General features: G+C 36.7%; 1 protein-coding gene across 6 annotated transcripts in view; it reads left to right on the forward strand.

The window, feature by feature from the left end:
* Positions 1 to 21327, forward strand: part of VEPH1 (ventricular zone expressed PH domain containing 1) — a 246439-nt gene that overhangs the window by 163968 nt on the left and 61144 nt on the right. For all 6 annotated transcript variants that reach the window (XM_009201463.4, XM_009201468.4, XM_003894911.5 and 3 more), the window contains 2 exons: positions 16061 to 16200; positions 19505 to 19639. In XM_009201463.4, coding sequence (XP_009199727.2) covers positions 16061 to 16200; positions 19505 to 19639 — 275 coding nt within the window. The remainder of the gene's footprint in view (positions 1 to 16060; positions 16201 to 19504; positions 19640 to 21327) is intronic.

Below are 21327 nucleotides of genomic sequence, written 5' to 3' on the forward strand. Positions count from 1 at the left end.
CTAGAATTATTTTCTAAAATTGGCTTTCAAATTTATGGTATATCCTGAGAATTGGCTGCACAAAATTAGTTGCTTACTATTCAATAACACCTCATTTAACAGCAGTGACTGCAATAAGATGCCCCCTAACTTTCTCATGTCAGCCGCATGATCATGAAATCAACAGGAAATAGATGGTTGGCATCTTAGGAAAGTCAGGCTTAGTTAGTAGCTGCTAAAGGCCACTTCTAACAGGAGCATCAATGAGTTTGATACACACTGTGTGGAGTTGATATACACTATGTGGAAGTCCTGTATACCCTGCACCAACATATCTGACATAATAAACCTCCTGGTAAATACATATCACTCTCCCATGAGTGTTCTTTTGAGGGCTGATGGCAGCCAGCCCAGAAGGTCTTAGTTCAGAACTGCCAACCGGAGAGAGCAATGCAATGGATGACTCACATATACATGATCTTAGGCTCGTCCTTCCTTCCTCTGGAGAAAAAAAAAATTGTAAACGGACCCATTTTAGTGGAGTTTATTAATAGAATTTCCTAAAATTTTCTGTGCGCTCTATCTGGTTACTGTTATGCATTTTGCAGAGTTACGAAGTAATTGGTAGCACATGGAATGGTACCTGCAGGGGATCATGGCTTGCCTGCCTTATTTGCCTCTGTACAACTTTTGATAAATCTGTGCTTGGTAGAGCCAAGTGTTTATTTCTACCATATGAGCTTCCATTGACTCAGTGTGACCACAAAGTGGCTCTGTATTGTTGCCAGAAATCAACTACATTAGTGTCATGCAAATATATAGAGAGATATGTGTGTAGTTGATTAAAAATTCATGTAAATTCCAAAATTACTTTCATGTCTAGAAACTGTACTAACTCCTCTGAAAATACCCCCAATTCCTTTCTGATCATGTTGACATTGACTACTTTGTATTCCTAATGTCTGGACATCTAACTTGTATTTGGTGACCATCAAGAGTACATGGTAGGAAAAAGTTGAGTTCTTCCAAGTGAACTTCCCCTGGAGGATTTTGTGATCAGATAAGTGCTGCAAAGCATTCCTCATCCCAGAACTGAGTGACACTCATCCCTTGTTGGAAGGTGCATTCTTCTTAGGGGATACCAAAAATTCACTGGAGAACTAAAAGTATCAATATAATCATTTAAAGATCAGTTCAATTTTCAGTTAGTTTCATAATTTATACTTTTCATTATTCCTACTTTGGGAAGTATTATTGGCTAAATTCCTGGAAATATCAGAAACAACATTGAAATCAATCCAAAAATATGAACAGCATTGCCACAATAACACTTTTCTGTAATTATAAGCAGTCAGTCACCCAATCAGAAATGATCCTGGTTTGAGTACTGTTTGTAAGCACTGCTCCTCATCTGTGTGACTGGGAAAGTGATGGCAGATGTCACTCTTCAGATTCGCCTCTTTCTCAATTAATATGACAGTTTTATTTTTAAGTTTGGACATTGTAAGAATAAGGAAATAATTATTTTAAAATATATGACCATTCCTCACAAGTTAAACACAGAATTACCATGCCACCCAACAACTCCACTCTTAGGAATATACTCCAAAGAATTGAAAACAAGTGTTCAAACCAAAACGTGTACTTGAATGTTCATAGCTGCACTATTCACAATGACCAAAAGGTGGAAACAACTCAATTGTCCATGAATGAATGAGTGAGCAAATAAAATGTAGTATATTCATATGATGGAATGTTATTTAGCCACGCAAAAAAAAAAAAAAAAAAAACAAGAAAATGAAATACTGATGCCTGCTACAACATGGATGAACCTTGAATACATCATACTAAGTGAAAGAAGCCAGACACAGAAGGCCACTCATTATATGAGTCCATCTATATAAAATATCCAGAGTAGGCAAATCTATTGAGACGAAATGCGGATTTTTGGTTGCCAAGAGCTAGGAGGAGGGGAAATGAAGAATAATTGCTTAACAGATATGGGGGTTCCATTTAGGGTGATGGAAAAGTTCTAGAACTAGATAGTGGTGATAGATGTACAACACCATGAATGTACCTATTGCCACTGAACTGTACACTTTAAAATGATCAAAATGGTAAATTTTATGTTACATGTATTTTACCGCAATAAGAATTTGTTTTAAATATATGACCACATATTCTGTGATAAACTCCATATTTAATATGCAGTATATCCTCCACAAATAAACACACACAATTAGTGGAATTATGGAATGGTCTGGGTTAACCCTCCTATGCCATTAGTAGCAACAAGCATTGTGTACTGGGCAGTATTTTAAATGTTTTATTTGACCCTGTAAGGTACATATTACTATTCCCGAATTGCAAAAGTGGAAACTGAAATATAACAAACAAAATTTGCCTAAGATCACATAACTGGCAGACCTGAGACAGACCTGAGATTTGCACCCAGATTGTGTAGCAGCATGGTGTGTCCTATTAGCCCCTGTACTGCAGCTGAGCTGACCTTGTCCTGCGATTAAAAAAGCTCATGTACAATGGAAAGAGTGCTCTCAGCTCTCAGAACAATGATGATAAAGTTTCAGTCCTTAAAGAACAGACCATTTTTATTCAAATCTGCAAGTACAACCATATTTCTATTTATCTTATTACTTATTTGCCTGATTATCATTGAACATACACCTACTATGAAAGAGCTGCAAGAAGTGTAATTCTCTCTCAGTACAAATTTACTGTGCTATGCAAGGCTATTGCCCTGACCAGAGATGTCCTGCGGTCCTCTGCAGTCATCTTCTGTTACAAGAGTTACATCCAGTTTCTCGAATATATTCCCCCAACACCAGCCCACCCACGTCTTTCATTACTGGGGCTAGATTTAGTAAGTGAAGTGAGGTTTGGTTGAATCGTAAAGCAGAGTCTTGGCCATAAGGCATGCATGGGGATGAAAGAAGTAAAGAATATCATAGGCCTACGCAATGGGGGTAAGAAGTGATGGATGAGAGGAGATTAACTAGAATAGGATGTCAGCCTCCCCCAAGGTACCACCTCAAATCACACTGCCCTAGGAGTGTGGCTCACTTGCATTGGATAAACAGAGCTTCTGTACTGCCCAACTCCAGACAGTACCACTTACACTGTGGCCTGTGGGAATGGTGTCCCTCCTGGACTCATGTGGTAGAAAACCTGTGTGGCTGTTAGCAATGGCCCTGCAGATGAGCCCCAGCATCCTATCTGAAGGGATGAAATTTTCAGGGCAGTAACAGCTCCAGGACAGATGTAGTTCTTGGCTGCAAGTCATGTTTCATCCATCCAGCAAGATCCATCCAGGTGAACACAGGATATCCATGCACAGGGCCAATCTCCAGATAGGAGGGCACTAGCAGAAGCTAGGTAGGATTCAGAGGTGGCTTCTATTCCAACAAAAAGATGGGGTAGATCCCATCAGGGTAGAAGAATGAGGAAGAAGAATAGCTTACTGTTTATTTATCTCCATCTTTGTTTATCCCCAACCCAGACTATTTCCAGCCTGTTAACATAGTGGCCTCAGAACCTCAGTTAACCACCAGGCCTGCCTCCCTTGGTTCTGGATGTGGCTGGGGCAAACCTCCCATGGGAGGGAGATTGCTGCTTTTGATAGGTGGCGAGGGCTAGCATAAGCAAGACCAAGCTCCATGATCCCTACAGTTGGAGCACATTGCCTTTTCAGTCTCCTTATGGAAACTTAGTGCTTGAGCTACCACTTGCCTTTTTGCCATCTAAATCCTGAGAAAGACCCTTCATTGTTTATCCCATTTGCTGCCACTTCTATCAACCCAGAAGTCCAGTCCAGGACTCAATAATAATGAAATGTTTTATGATAGAGTTTTTTCATACAGAACAATCCCAGTTACTATGTGGCTGCTCAGATGGTTGCGTGTTCATGAATGTGGAAGGCCCTCTCCTGGGGGCAACAGCTCAACAGCTTTCTGCTAAAATATTTCCATTGAGCAATAAGCTATCATACAGTGCAGATGGGTTTTAAATATTTCAACTATTTTCAAGCAGGCCCTGGGTCATAAATGCCTTCATCTTGACTTTCTAATTTCCAGATTCCCTTCACAAGAGAGGGCTCTCGGTGAAGTGAAAAATTGACAATAGAGGTCTTGCTAATCTCGAAACACTTTAATTTCAAAGTGAAGTCGTTATGATCTAAAGAATAGGGAAAAACTGAACTGTGAGCTTCTTCATGCATTTAAGTGTTTTGGATCTAAAGACTTGAAAGAAAAGAAGAGCTTTCTGAGTTGATTCCATTGCAATTCTGTCTATTAGAAGAGAGACCACCACTCAAAGTCCCTTCCAGCTCTGGGACATAAGATTTTTGAACTGACCTCTAATATCAGAATTCCTCCACAATGCAAATTTCTGAGATTCTAGAGTTTCTAGGGACAATAAGACACTCCTATAGCCTCTGTTGAATTAATGTTGCCTGCTCATCCCAAAGTTCATGCTACCCTGTGGACCACTGGGAAATAGTCAGTTGAGGCAGAGGTAATTCAACTCTATTAAACTTTTGCTTTAGTTCTTCAATAGATCTTTCTATTTCCTTCAATAGGACAAAATATATAACCAGCTGTTTCAAATTTACTACTAGAAGTTTGAGTTTCTGGAAGCTGAATAACATTGCTACCCTATTTTATGACTTTTCATCTGAGCAGCAGTAAGAAAATGAAAGTAAAAATAATCAGAAATAGCAAAAAAAAAAGGCAACTCTGTTTAATATTAATTATGATGATTCATGTCATCATCATTGGATTTTAGGTCACTTAAAAATGAAATAAGTTATACATGAAGACAACTTGAAAGAAGCAATAAATGAAACTAAGATTTCAAAGATATCTTGACCTCTGTCGTGTAAAACATTAATTTATAGAAAAATAATTTTATGATTATGACATTTGCCTTTACTATAGATGTTCTGGTTTCCATGGCTAACCTGACAGAAGCAATTTATTTCCTTGACTTGTTCTTCGATTCCTGTTGCCTTCAGTTCAGGTGGTTCCCACTGGAAAACAGTAATATCTCGAGCTGGGATTTGATGGGTCAATCAGTTGGGCTTCTCTCAAGAGAGGTTTGGGCATAGATGGGAATGTGCCATATAACTCATTCAATTACACTATAAAGATAAAAACTGCAGTAAATACCAAAAGCAAATTATCAACAAGTCTCTAAATACAGAATAAATGAAGGTGATATATAATTTATAAGATTTAAATCATTAAAAATAAAGGGTATAAATTAAATCCTTCTTTGACTTAAAAAGAGGGACTAATAATTGCTGCTTCATGTATGCATAACCTGTGTAAGCTGCAGAGTATAATGGGCACTAGAGCCAAACAGTCTAGATTTGTCTGGACTGCCAGTTGCTAGCCTTGTGACCTTAGATAAATTACTTGACATCTTTGAGCTTCAGATTCTTCCACAAAACTGGAAGTATTTACTTCATTGGCATGAGTATTAAATGGCAATACACATATAAAACTCTTAGAACATTGCCCGTACTTAAAAACTAATCAATTAATGTTAGCTTTTTTTTAATCTTCCTGTCACAAAGTTTTGAATACAGCAAAATATCAAGCCTTTCCTGAGCTTCCTGGTGGCATTCCTGCAACATTTCTGTGCTTCTGAGCCTCAAAACAACATATACATCAAAAGCCTCACTTGCACATACCTTACAGTCCTAGGACTTTGGAGATGCTCACAGAGCGCAAGTGATGGCTTTATGCACTGTTATGAGGTCTTCTTTCTTGCTGGACCTTCTACTTGTGCACTGTCCCCAGAGAAATGTATTTCCATTGTATAGAATAGGATTTTGGCTTACACATACATCATTATTAGCTGTGTAGTAAGTTCATTTTAAATTAAACAATTAGGTGAACATTTCAGGACACTGAGCAACCTAGATGCCGAGGGTCATTATGCAGTCTCTTTCCTCTAATTAAAACAGCATTACAAAAACATTCAAACATTTCCATCTGGTCTGGGATCTTTTTTTTTTTCTCTTTTTCCATATATAATAGTAGCAGTAACAGTGATTATGATAATGAACATTATTAAACGCATGCTCTGTGAAAACACATGTCTGTCTGAGAGCCTCACATGAATTAACTTATTTTATCCTCATATAACTCATTCCACTTTGTCCAGCACTTTCCTAGTGATAGCACTGCAAGAATTGCATCTCAGGAGCCACCCTAATCCCAGGCAAATCAGGATGGCTGGTCACCCCAAACAACACTTAGAAATAGGAGTTCTTATTAGTTTTCCAGGTTGAGCCACAGAGAGGTTGTATAACTTGCCCAAAGACACACAGCTGGTAAATAGGAAAGTCTCGCTCCAGAATCTGTGCTCACCACCTTGGAGAATAATTGAACTTTGGATAAGGGATCAGAGAAGTTGGCTTTAGAGTGCCTTCTGACAGGAAGGGCTCTTTGTTCCCTCTCTCACGGCAGAAACATTGCTTGTGAGAGTATCCAAGGCTGTTCAACACCTGATTTGAATAGGTTAATGGGCAAGTCGTACTCTGTTCTTTAATAGTAACATAAAGCAGCAAGCAGGCATAAGTTTTTAACAGTTTTCATATAAGAAATTTGCAAATGTATATGCACCCAGGGACACTGCATACCACTGTGTGTTATTCGATTTCAGCCCTCACATGCAAACCCTCAGTGTCCTCCTACAGCTCACTCCCCATCCTCTACCCTTTGCTGTGTGACTCTTATAAGTGTTCCTAATGCTCCCTGATTCTTTAGGACAAGATTTCTTTCTCCACATGAGTCTTCTTCTTCACTGTACCATAGTTTTATTCTCCATGATTACTTTTTCACTTATTGTAATATTATAAAATTTATTTTACATTACAACTTAGAATTGCAGAGAAAAATGTGCCATCATTATGTCTAGGGCTGATCAAGAGCAGCCAATCACTGGTTAGTGAGGAAGAAAATTAACTAAGAGTGCCTGCCTAAAGTTAATCCCATCTGCTTATGTGAATGGTACTTTAGGAGACAACTTTCATTTGGATAAAAAATGTTCTTTCTCTCATCTCTCCTATGCTTATCTCCCTAAGGTGGCATCTGGGGACATAAGGAAGTGGCTCCTGCTCCCTTGTGGTGGTGGAAAGCATTAATGTTCCTAGATAGGGGTGTGGTGTGTCTTCTTGCCTGAAGGATAATGGGTTTTTTCCACTCTACACATGGACCGGTCCAGGGGTCTCCCTTGCCAATCTGACCTAATCTCAGTGCCCACTGGTGTGAAATGCCCCCCTAAGTCCTGGCTTGGACAATTCTCTCTGCAGCCTACTGTGCAGAGCCACACCATACCCCTTGCCTCACTATGGTGAATTCTCTGAAATGCTGACTAGCAAGAGCCTCAGCTACTTCTGGCTCCACTCTACTCCAAAACAGAGGAGAGAGTGACCATGAAAGCTGAACCTCAGAGACTCCTTTCTGCCTGGCTTCATGAGCATGCTTTTAATTAAGTTGGCTACCCTGTGTTGGTGCTGAGGGCCACCTGGGAGTGAATCTCTTTCCTAACGGTGACCATTGCCTTTGGTGTTACCATAATGTATCTAATATACTTCTTCTCCAGGCCAAAGCCCACATGTGAAAGAAAGTCAGGGCCCACTTCTGATGGCTTTATACTTCTCTGTCTCTCTCCTTCTCTCCATAATTTCCCCTTCCAGAACTAAAACATGTTCTCTTTTACTTGTTCCATGCTATATTCTCCTACCTAACAACCATAGAACTGACCAAGCTGTCACCCTTTTCATACTACAGGTCCTACTATCTATATCCCCCATGCTCAGGAATGATAGGCTAAAGGGAGGTAAGGAAATTTAGAAATCCTTTCTTGATATGAAAGCCTCACTTGCAAGGCTATTATCTTGCTGCATAACCCAATTTGGGTAGCTAAAAAAATTAATTGCATTGTACTTTTTTGGTACTCCTATAATTGCTGAATATCTACTCGATCACCATTCCCACCACTACTCAACAGCCAGATAGGTGGAGGCTCTACTGTATTCAGGCAAAGGCTGTGTACTCGGAGGGCAAAAAAGAAAACCGTATTTAAAACGGTTTTTAAATATTAGCCCTATAAATATTAGCCCTGTTACATGGTAATTAGTGAGACATCATTTAAATTGCTTGCTTAAATCCCAGGATACAAAATCAGTGCGCAAAAATCACTTGGATTCCTATAAACAAAAATAGGCAAGCCAAGAGCCAAATCATAAATGAACTCCCATTCACAATTGCCACAAAAAGAATAAAATACCTAGAAATACAGCTAGCAAGGGAAGTGAAGGACCTCTTAAAGGAGAACTACAAACCGCTGCTCAAAGAAATCAGAGATGACACAAAACAAATGGAAAAACATTCCATGCTCATGAATAGGAAAAATCAATATCATGAAAATGGCCATACTGTCCAAAATAGTTTATAGATTCAATGCTATTCCCATTAAACTACCATTGACATTCTTCACAGAATTAGAAAAAAAACTATTTCAAAATTCACCTGGAACCAAAGAAGAGCCTGAATAGCCAAGACAATTCTAAGTAAAAAGAATAAAGCTGGAGGCACCCAATTTCAAACTATACTACAAGGCTACAATAACCCAAACAGCATAGTATTCATATAAGAACAGACATACAGAACAGAATACAGAACCCAGAAATAAGACCGCACACCTATAACCATCTGGTCTTTGACAAACCAGACAAAAATAAGCAATGGGGAAAGGATTCCCTATTCAATAAATGGTGCTGGGAGAACTGACTGGCCATATGCAGAAAATTGAAACTGGACCCCTTATACAAAATTACACCTTATACAAAAATCAACTCAAAATGGATTAAAGACTTAAATGTAAAACCCAAAACTATCAAAACCCTAGAAGAAAATCTAGGCAGGATCATTCAGGACATAGACACAAGCAAAGATTTCATTGCGAAGATGCAAAAAGCAATTTCGACAAAAGCAAAAATTGATAAATGAGATCTAATTAAACTAAAGAGCTTCTTCACAGCCAAAGAAACGATCATGAGAGTGAACAAATAATCTACAGAATGGGAGAAAAATTTTGCAATCTATCCATCTGACAAAGACCTAATATTCAGCATCTACAAAAAAATTAAACAAATTTACAAGAAAAAAACAACCCCATTAAAAAGTGGGCAAGGGACATGAACAGCCACTTCTCAAAAGAAGACATACATGTGGCCAACAAATATATGAAAAAAAGCTCAGCGTCACTGATCATTAGTGAAATGTACATCAAAACCACAATTAGATACCATCTCACACGAGTCACAATGGTTATTATTAGAAAGTCAATAAAACAACAGATGCTGGTGAGGTTGTGGAGAAAAAGGAATGCTTTTACACTGTTGGTGGGAGTGTAAATTAATTCACCCATTGTGGAAGATAGTGTGTCGATTCCTCAAACACCTAGAGGCAGAAATACCATATGACCCAGCAATCCCATTACTGGGTATAAGCCCAAAGGAATATAAATAATTCTATTATAAAGATACATGCACGTGTATGTTTACTGCAGCACTATTCACAATAGCAAAGACAGGATCAACCTAAATGCCAATCAATGACAAACTAGACAAAGAAAATTTGGTACATAAACACCATGGAACACTATGTGGCCATAAAAATAAAATAAAATAAAAACAACGAGATTCTGTCCTTAGCAGGGACATGGATGGAGCTGAAGGCCATTATCCTCAGCAAACTAATGCAGGAACAGGAAACCAAATACCACACGTTCTCACGTAGAAAAAGGAGCTGAATTATGAGAACACATAGAGGGGAGCAACACACACTGAGGCCTGTTGGAGGGTGGGGAGAGCATCAAGAAGAATAGCTAGTGGATGCTGGGCTTAATACTTAGGTGATGGGATGATCTCTGCAGCAAACCACCATGCCACATGTTTACCTGTATAACAAATCTGCACATCCTGCACATGTATCTCTGAATTTAAAAATATTACACGGTGGCTTATGCCTGTAATCCCAGCACTTTGAGAGGCTGAGGCAGGCGGGTCACCTGAGGTCAGGAGTTCAAGACCAGCCTGTCCAACGTAGTGAAACCCTGTCTCTACTAAAAATACAAAAAAAAAAAAAAAAATAGCCAGGCGTGGTGGTGCGTGCCTGTAATCTCAGCTACTCAGGGGGTGCTGAGACAGGAGAATCCTTGAACCCAGGAGGCAGAGGTTTTGGTGAGTCCAGATTGCACCACTATACTCCAGCCTAGGCAACAGAGTGAGATTCCATCTTGAAAAATACACATAAATAAATTGCCTGCTTTAACAAATGGCACTTTTTCATTGTATATTTTTAAATTATATAAGCAATACATGAATAAAAACTGATAAGGAGAGAATTAAAATAATACAGGAGTATATGAAGTAAAAAGTGCATGCTCCTCACCCCACTCCTACTTCTCAATATGAAAGTAATCACTGTCGATGGTTGATCTATAACAGTACAGACCTTTTCTTATGCTTTTATTTAAGTATATGTTTTCACATAACAATACAAAATTTTTATTTTTTTCCTCAAAATCAGGGTCAAAGCATAGGTCTTTGTACACCCATGGTATATAGACAGAAGTGGCCAATAATGCCTCTTCTTTGTATATACCAAGAAGAACTTAAATCAGAGCCTCAAAGAGATATTTCCATACTCATGTTCATAGTAGCATTATTCACAGTAGCCAAAAGGTACGAACAACTCAAATGTCCATCAACAGATAAATGAACAAGCAAACCATGGCATAATTCAGCTTTAATAAAGAAACAAAATTCTGACACATGCTACCATGTGTATGAACATTGAAGATATTATGCTAAGTGAAATAAGCCAGAACAAAAGAACAATATGATTCCACTTGTATGAGGTACCTAGAGTAGCCAAATTCATAAAGACAGAAAATATAATGGTTGGTTGCCAGGGGCTCAGGGGAGAGGAAGATGGGGAGTTACGGTTTAATGGGTATAGGGTTTCAACTGGGAAGGATGGAAGAGTTCTGGAGATGGATGGTGGTGATGATTGCACAACTATGTGAATATATTTAATGCCAATGAACTGTGCACCTAAAAATGGTTTAAATTTTAAATCATATTATCTATAAATTATATGTTTCATATAATTTACCACAATAAAAAATTGTTACCCTCATGGAGCTCATAATCTAGGAGAGAAAGATAATAAGCAAATTAAAATGTAAAAATTGTTTAAGTAGATGAGCTTTTTTTTTTTATTGTGGATCAGTTTTTTGTTTGCTACCACTTTAAAGATAAGAAACTCAAGGACAGAGAGGAAAAGAAACACAATCTCCATAAAACTCAGTCTGAATCCTGAGCCAATGCTCTTTCTATTGAATCATACTTCTTTTTGAGTTATTTCTATTGCCTCTGTTTTATCTGAGCCATTCATTCATGTACTAGAAAGAGAATAGACTGTGGCATCTGGGTTCAAATTCCAGTTCAGCTGTTTCCTGGAAGTTTGATCTTGAGATTTCCTCTTCAGTAAGATGGAGATAACAAAGCCTACTTCATAAAGATGAAATGTAATTGGTTACACTTACATCTGTGTACAAAGTAAGGAGTCAATGAAAACTAGTTCCTTTCCTAAATCTCTCAAAATGGCTTCTCTGAGTTTGTTGTTTATTTATAAGCTATGTTCAATGTGTAAATACTCACAGTCTAGCAGTTTCAGCAAACATATTCATGTGTTTGAGCTTTTATAAATCATTGTAGAAATACAGTTTCTACAATGCTCAGTTGAACACCCTGGGAAATGAGCCAGATACATTTGTCTGATGCTTATTTCACTGGGAGGGAACTTTCAAAGGATAAGTTTTGTAAAGAATTCAAAATGAGACCTAATTTATTCTTTTTTTCCAAAACATAAAGCCAATTATTTGATATTTCTACTAGCTATTAAAAAATCAAAGCCATATTCCATTTTTAATCTTAAGACACTTATCTCTAAACAAACAAAACAAAATCTATATAATGGCACAGGTTATGAATGGCCACCTGAGAAATGGGTTACAAGTGTCTAGCTTCTCAAGAAGAACGACGTGTTTCTCAGATGCGGTCTAGTGAATGTGTTGCAGGAATAAAGGCACATAAATGGCATTGTGGAGGAAGAGTGGCAGAAGAAACAAAGAATTCCAAAATGATTCTGAAAGATTTTGACTCAAAAAGAAGACCAAATATTCTTGTATATTTGTATCATGTCTTTAAATTTATTTATCTGTGTAATATATTTGGGTATTTTAACAATAACACATTATACTCTATAATTACTTATGTTCATGTTAACTTTAGTCTTTATAAAGACCAAACCAAATCCTTTAATTATTAGAAAAAGAAGCCACATTCCAATAAAAATAAAGAAACTACTCTCAGATTTAGTTGAATATGGAAAGCATTCTATATTTAAGACAGCATGATTTCTCTCTTCAACATTTAATCTAGAAAAATGAATAATCCTTTTGGCATCAATTATACAATTATGTAAGTAATATTTCAATGACTGAGATATACTAAACATACTATCTGGAATTACCTTAAATATTTATGTTGATGTGATTGCCTTCAGGTTCTCTACACTTAAAGTGCTTGTTTCTGTCACGCTTTAAGTTCAAAATCTTGATCATTTTTCAAAGTATACCTCAAATATCCCCTTCTCCTCCTGGTCTTGTCCATTGAGGCTTCAAGAACTCTTTACAGCTCATGATTCATTCGCCCACAGAATACAGACGTGATTTCTGATTTTATGCAAGAACACTGTATGTTCAACTTACATCTTTTTAAGTTCATGGAGAAGGGGATATTTGAGGTATACTTCGAAAAATGATCCCCTGTTCTCCAGTCAGAATGAGTTGCTTATTTCTCTGAGCAGTCACCATTGTGTGTCCCTCCATTATCTCATAAACTTAAAACAACTTATAACCATTGTTACAAGTTCAGATGTTTCTCCCATTTAGCTGCAAGCTTCTTAAGAGCAGGACCATCATCAGGCCCCTATTCCTCTCAACACATATCTGACACTCATCCGTTCATTCATCCAACAACAATTTAGTGCATTCCTACTGTTTGATACTGTGGAATAAACAGTAAGGAAATACAGGAAAAATTAACAACTAAGTCTTAATGTCATGGGGAGAATTTTCCAAGCCAAGAAAGCTCTGAAAAAAAAATGAGAATAAAAATATTGCTACAGACCAGATTTACTAAAAGCATTAACAGAAGCCTTGTATCACAGAACTGATGTATTTTTATAGCCAGTGTATAGGCTTCTAAGTTAAGGATCTCTCTCTTGTACTACTTTGACCACTTATGTGATCTGAGACTTCTGTGGTTTGTATATAAAAAGCTGGTAGGCTCAGAGTGAGTGAAATAAATCTAATCAATGTTTATTTTCAAAAGAAAACATGAATTGGCAGTAAAAATTTAGAGGGAGGAAAAAGGCAGAAACTTTGTTTTCATGGTAAAGGCCTAAAGTCCAACTTGCAACTCTCAGGCTAACTACATGAATTCTTGGAAAAGAACTTGTTTCCTTTTGAAACTTTCCATTAAAACAAAACATATTGCTATCTCAATATATATGTTACACTTAGATTTATTTCAAATACCATTTTTTGTATGCGCTCTTGAGATACTAGGTTTCCTATTTCTTTAGCATAAATTAAATTCAATTTTTCAGAGCATATGTGCCAACTTAAAAAAATTATCATTGTCAAACAATTTCTGATTGGGCAATTTTAACTTGATATTATGCTCCATTCTATTCTCCCAGGTCTTTCTCAGTGCCAGACCTCCTGGTCTTGTCCATTGAGGCTTCAAGAACTCTTTACATCTCATGATTCATTCGCCCACAGAATACAGACGTGATTTCTGATTTTATGCAAGAACACTGCATGTTCAACTTAAATCTTTTTAATTTCCTGAAACAATTACCTTCACGAAAGCTAGTCCTCTTCTTTACCAATGTTTCAGAATCACAGAAAGCTATTAATGATTAACATTTCTGTATATATATCTAACTTGCCCTGTCACATTATTGTTTGGTTTCCAAGAACTTCTCCTCTAATCTCTCATTGGCCACTATCTCTAAGATTTTGCAATCTTTTCCTGAAAAGCCTGTCACTTCTTTCATACCTGACCTCTGATGGAGCACAGATAAGTCTTCCTCCCCCATTCACTAGAGAATTCAACAACACTCTGTCTTAGGTGGGGACTGACTCTGTCGCCCTTACTCAGGATCCTTATCAGCTTTTATTATTTTGTTTGTTTGCTTTTAGAGATGTGATCTCACCATATTGCCCAAGCTGGCCTTGAACACCTGGGCTCAGGGATTCTCCCACTTCTGCCTCCCAAGTAGCTAGTACTACAGGTGTGTGCCACTGTGCCTGGCTTTCTCATCAACTTTCAAAAAACTCTAGTCCATTTCCATTTTTAAGAGTAGGGCATACTGGATCACTGAATCTATTAATTTCCTTCCTTCCTTCCTTCCTTCCTTCCTTCCTTCCTTCCTTCCTTCCTTCCTTCCTTTCTTTCTTTCTTTCTTTCTTTTTTCTGTCTGCCTTTCTTTTTGTTTTTGTTTTGTTTTGTTTTTTTGAGACAGAGTATTTCTCTGTTGCCCAGGCTAGAGTGCAGTGGCACGATCTCACCTCACTGCAGACTCCACCTCCTGGGCTCAAGCCCACCTCTTGCTCAGCCCCCCAAGTCACTGGCAGATGCCACCGTGCCCAGCTAATTTCTTTATTTTTTTGTAGAGAAGGGGTTTCACCATGTTGTCCGAGCTGGTCTCAAACCCTTGAGATGAGGCAATCCGCCCACCTTGGCTTTCCAAAGTGCTGGGATTCCACGCATGAGCCACCATGCCTGGCCTCTATTAATTTTCAAAACATTTCATTTAAAATGTCAGATTAATTCTGAAACCAAAAATACTCCATGAGCTATCAGTACGACTCTACAGATTTAAAAAATCCCCAGTATAGTAGAGCCTAAAACATTCCAACATGGTATCAGCCCTGCTGAATTCCAGTCCTGGCTCTGCCACAGATTGAGCAGGCTTGAGCCATTTTTTTCTGGATCTCTGAGCATCATTCATCATTCATCTCTCCAGACATTAGTTATCTATTCATATTTATCAGTCATGTGCCAAGGTTATAAGAGTGAACAACGCAGTCACAGTGGTTTACTAAACTGGCTTTCTAATGAGCTGTTACCTCATCTTTATAACAGAAATAATACCCATCTTGTAGGGTAAAATTAAATGAAGTCAAACATGTAACACATGTGGAAGTCAATTAATGATAATGTTTATTATCCAGTACTTAACACAGTGCCTAGCACGTAGAATCTCAAACCATATTTGCTTCATTCATTTATGTATTCATTATTCCTGTCTCTACCCATGGTGCCTCACCACCTCTACACCACCCACCCACTACTTCCTTGTCCCTGAAGGTATCCTTCTCATTAAGTCTCCCAGCTGAAATCCTTCAAGGTGAGATAACCTTTTCAAACCTGACCAGTACAGTTCATAGGAAGCTACACCTCAGCCAGAGTTATTTTGGAAGCTATCTCTGAGGCCTCTGCACAGCCAAAAGAAAAGCATCTACAGTTCATGGCAAGTCATTTACTATCCAGAAAATGCCTGGATTTTCTTAATCCATTTGTTTATTTTTCCCAGGTAATCACTTCAAGATGAAAATGATGCAGTATCTCCCATTTTATTGATGAGAGGGTTTTTCCCCCCCATTGGAGTTGCTCAAAGAATCTTCATACATTGTTAATTAAAACAATAATAATAATTTAAAACATCTTTATTTAAATCTACTTTCTATGAAATGGATCCACTCTCAAATATACAGTTGTTTGTAGTTACTAGCTCACAGTCTGAAAACTGAAGGATATTTTATAACGGCATTTGTGTGTTGAAGTATCAATATAAAGTGTAACTCTGGAAAGACCATAACATTTAACGCTGTATGTATTTGTTTCTAGACACCGTGAGAAGTTGTGTAGCAAAGTTGTTCTTCACCTGCTCCCTGAAGGGTCATTACTGCCTATACAGTAAGTCCAGTTTTATTCTCATCAGTCAAGAACCTCAGCCATGGATCCAGATCATGTTTCTATTTCAGCAGGTTTGTATAATTTGTGTTCATCAGGCTCTTTAATGAGCCTGTGGGATATGGGCTTATAATCACTTTTATTGAATTATTCTTTGGCCAGAGTTGATATGTAGATAACAGCAATACATACATATTTCATTAATAATTTTAACCTCTTTTTTATATTTTAGGATAGTTTCCTTATAAAAGAAGGAATTATTAATCAGTTAGCCAAACATATTAATATCTTAAATATCCTTAGCTTTAAAAAAGAAGAATGAAAGGGAAACTATCTTTGGTTAAACAACAGCAAAAGCAGCGTATTTGGGAGAATAGCTTCCCTTATGTAGTAGTACTAGCCTTGATTTGTCTAGAGTCTTCCAATCTCCAGTTAATGTTAGTGTTAGTATATTCTTTTTGACATTGTTAAGATACTAGAATGTCTCTTTTTTTCTGTAGAATATATGTACATAAGTGAAATTATGTAAAGAGCAACTTACAACTTGAGAATGAAGAATTTGATGCAGAGATGTTAGCATCAAAAGAGATTCTTATTTGAAAATAGTTATCTCAGATACACTAAACTTTCATGTAAAATTTGAACATAGATTATAAAATGTTAGTAGTAGAAGGAATCTTAGGAATCATTTTTATAGATAAGAAAACTGAAGGGCAGAACTCAGATTATCTGACCCCTGACCCAGTGATCTTTTTGTTGTCATACATATGTTGAAAAATAATGTATTTTTATTTTTAAAATGCATTATTTTATGCAGCTAGAAGCAGGGAGGGCAAAGGCAGAAAAAAACAAAATGCAAATGTTATAACATGGCTGAAAAGCCAAATGATATGACACTTTATTTACTTCTGTTAATAAAATATTTTCATAATAGCTCCTGTAAAAATCACCAAGAAGACAGTTGTATTTCTTTATAAAATAAAGTCAGGCTTATTGGAAAATAATGAATTTTAATGCTGAATACATTATAATAATAAAGTAGAACTATGGTAATTAAGAAAAGAGACAGATTGGATATGCCTTAGGAATACTGTTTTTTTCTAAAACGAGTCTTCTTATGAACATTTAATAACATCTCATAGAGAACAACTCACATTTTGGTGTGAACCAAATTGTACGTGAATACAAAAAACAGCATTGACTGTCCCTTTTCTTGAAATAACGGCCTTATTTTTCTTCTCTTTTGCTTATATTTTTCACTTAGTTTTCATCAGTGATTTTATATTTGGTTTCATCTTTGGCTTTGTTCTAAACAGTTGTCAGTTTTCTGAAAACAAACCAAGAAATCTTGATGGGTTTTTTTGCCCCTCAGTATTATTTTACTGACTTTGTCTGATTCTTTGTCTTTCTCTTTAAACAAAATCACCAAAAAGCATCTGTGTATGCTATGTTTCTTCTGTGTTCATTTTACTGTAATGATTTCTTTGTTTTTTCACACTTATGATATTGTGTCATCTTCTGCCTGAATTCTGACTTTGGGGTAAATAAAAATCAAACTTTGACTTGATATTAATAATTACAACCTGGCACTACTCTTGTGCATTGGGCCTAACTCTTTGCCTTTTCTGTCAACTGCACACATTCATACAGTTCTCAAATTCACAGACTCCAGTCTAAATGCTTCTGTTTAGATTGATGATTCATTAAATCTGGTCCTGTTCTTTAAATGAAAAATTGGGTGCTGCATCAGTTTTTGATAATAATCAATAATTTCTCAGATATATCCACATTATGGGTTATGTAATTTATCTATTGCTGGCCCTTAAACTTTTTAAATCTGTGGATCACTAACTTGAGCATTAAGATCCTCCATCTTTTCCCATTCAGTACTAGAAATAGTTCATTTTGATGATAATAATAAAATTTTTCTGGAATAGTATTTATTAATCTTCATTCACTAAATAGAAGGTTTGTACATACAAACCACTTAGTCTCATACATCAGTGCTTAGACAGTCACTGACGTAAAAAGAAGATATGATTTCATAAGCTAATCTCATTATTTTATTATACATTATACATAAAGGATCCTATGTATCACACTGTATGTACGTAAATGGTATTTTTATACCTTTATAGATGTTCTATATATTTTTTTAAAAATTGTTTCTTTGAATTGAAAAGCTTCTTACATTTATAGGTATAACACTATCATATGTGAATGATTATTAGACATATCCCTGATTAGTAAATATACAAACACAAGTTAAAATCTTCCTTTGAAAAGTTTATTTTCATTGGCTTGAATGAAATACATGTAAATGTGATTTTCTTTATGTTCACATTCTTATTGCTCAACACTTAGAGAATTTATCTGAAAGTTTTAAGAATATTCACCCATTATACATTTTAGAATTAAAACTATTTTTCTGTCCCCAACATACCCACTCCTACTGTTCATATTTGATTAATTTAATAATGAACTTAGTTGTTTAATTTCTACTCTTCGTGATCTACTCTGTATAAATATACTTGATTTTTGTGCTCTACTTTGATTTTATTCCTTAATTCCCAGATCTTTGAGAAAATAAATATGAATATTTATATTAACCATATTCCAATTAAGGAGCATCTTTGGGAAATCACTGAGATAAACACTATATTACAAAGGTTAGGCATACTTATGGATATCATTATCAACTGCCTTGAAAATACTATGAAATAAATTTAAATTTCTGTTAAAAAATGAAATCCTGAAATATATCATATGTTTGATCTTTTTTCGTTTAATTTTTTTTTTTTTTGACAGAGTCTCACTCTGTCTCCCAGGCTGGAGTGCAGTGGTAGGATCTCGGCTCACTGCAACTTCTGCCTCCCGGGTTCAAGCAATTCTCCTGCCTCAGCCTCCCAAGTAGCTGGGACTATAGGCACATGCCACCACGCCTGGCTAATTTTTTGTATTTTTCGTAGAGACAGGGTTTCACCATGTTAGCCAGAATGGCCTTGATCTCCTGACATCGTGATCCACCCGCCTCAGCCTCCCAAAGTGCTAGGATTACAGGCATGAGCCACCATGCCCGGCCTCATTTAATTTTTTTAAGAGAGGTAGGGGTCGTGCTATATTGGCCAGGCTGGTCTCAAACTCCTGGTCTTAAGCAATCCTCCTGCCTCAGTATCCCAAAGTGCTGGGAATACAGGTTCATTCACCACGCCCAACCCCCATATGTTTGATCTTTAAGACAGATCTTTTTCTTGTTTCATTTAAATTTGAATCATGTTAAAGTTCAAACCAAGCCTAAACAGTGCCTTGAAATCAATCAAACAATACTATTGAGACAAGACATAGTATATTCTGTTTCTGTCTTTAATGCCCTTTCAGAGCCTGTTTCCTGAACCCCTGTCCATTCAGAGTCATTCTGTGCAATTTCTCAGAGCCCTGTGGGAGAAGACCCAGGCAGGGGATGCCCACAGCTTTGAAACAGCCATGATGGAGTCCACGTTTCCGCAGCAAAAGGTAAATGTTCCTTTCCTTGGCCATGTTACAAGCCAAGATTTAAGATTGTCTTGAAACAGTTTTGCTTTTTTTTTTTTTTTTTTTTTTTTTTAGCAATTTAATTTATTCCTTCTTTCCTTTACCTTTTTTTAAATTATTATCAGAAAACCCTTATAAGTAATTATTTTCACGTGGTACCATAGTGGATTCAGAATAGAGTGGTACCAGTAAACAAGAACATTGCCCTTTGAAGTCTATATACTGACACAATATGGTTCCTTAGAACCACACAATAACTGCATGCATACTATGAAATAGAAAAGATTTTACAACTGGGTGTGGTGACTTGTATCTGTAATCCCAGCTACTCAGGAGGTTGAGGCAGGAGGATGATATGAGGCCAGTAGTTCAAGATTAGCCTGAACAACTTAGCAAGACTTCATCTTTAAAAAAAATTTTTTTTTAATTAGCCAGGCATGGTAGCACATGCCTGTAGTTCCACTACTCCTTGATCTTGGTCTTCCCAGCTCCAGAACTATAAAAAATAAGTTTCTATTATTTATAAATTACCCAGTCTTAGGTATTTTTTTATAGGAGCACAGTGACTAAGAAAGAAGGCCTGAACTAAAGTTAGAAGTTATAGGAAGATTGGAGAGCTATTAAGAAAGTCAAATTAACAGGACTTACAGCCTATAAGAAAAACAGAAGAATCCAGGATGACTCCAGGTGCATTGTTTGGCTAACTGGATGACAATATCACCCTGAAAATGAGAAATCACAAAGTAATCTGATGGAACACAAGAAGATAAAGCATTCTGGTTTACATATGTTGAATCCAAGCTGTTTATATGACTAACCAGGTGGTGGTGGTGGTTAAATGCCAATGTGGGCTTCAGGAAGAAAGCTTTGACTGGAGATATGGATTTGGGAGTCACAAGCTAGCACTTAGTGTCATGGCAGAAGACTGGATTGCTCAAGGGAAATATGTATACTGAGAGAAAAGAATGGTTATTAATCTCTTCTAGTAAATATTATCAGTTTCTGTCTTTTAGCCCTTCCCAAACTCAAATATTCTGATTATTCTTATTTTGACTTTTAGATAACCCAGGAATAAGTATTCGATGCTTACTGAGCAAACCAGATGTTCTGCGAGTATATAATCATGGTGTCTGTCCTTGTTTTACTGTTGAAAAGGGAGACAAGCATGCCAATATTAAACAAATTCATAGTACAAACGAGTAGCAAATTAAGTACTCCAGAACTGGTCTCTTGTGAAACTAACAAAGTATCTTTTAAGTGATGAAGAATTCTGATAATATGAAAAATGAGCATGATTAATCAGAAGTTTATTTGTAATGGTCTGTAAGACACTAAAAACCCATCAAACTATTGCATCACTGCTTTTTGGATTGGGTTTAGGAATTCAACGTGCAGTATTAAAAATAAAGGAAATGCCACAATTGCTTCAGTGTGGAGTAAAATGGAATTCTTTGCACATTTCATTCAAATTTTCAACTGTTGCATCATGTTTGAAGACAGTGCCTCAAGTTCTCATAAATTTTTCATTGCTAACTGTATTTTAACTAGAGGCAACCAGTAAATTAAAACTTGGCAGCCTGTTTCAAATCCTAAGAGATTAAAAAAAAATACTTGGAAAACTACTTTTGTGCATACTCACAAGTATACTTATTCACATTTCTTGTATTCCA

The sequence above is a fragment of the Papio anubis genome, chromosome 2 (assembly GCF_008728515.1).
Source record: "Papio anubis isolate 15944 chromosome 2, Panubis1.0, whole genome shotgun sequence".
NCBI lineage: Eukaryota > Metazoa > Chordata > Mammalia > Primates > Cercopithecidae > Papio > Papio anubis.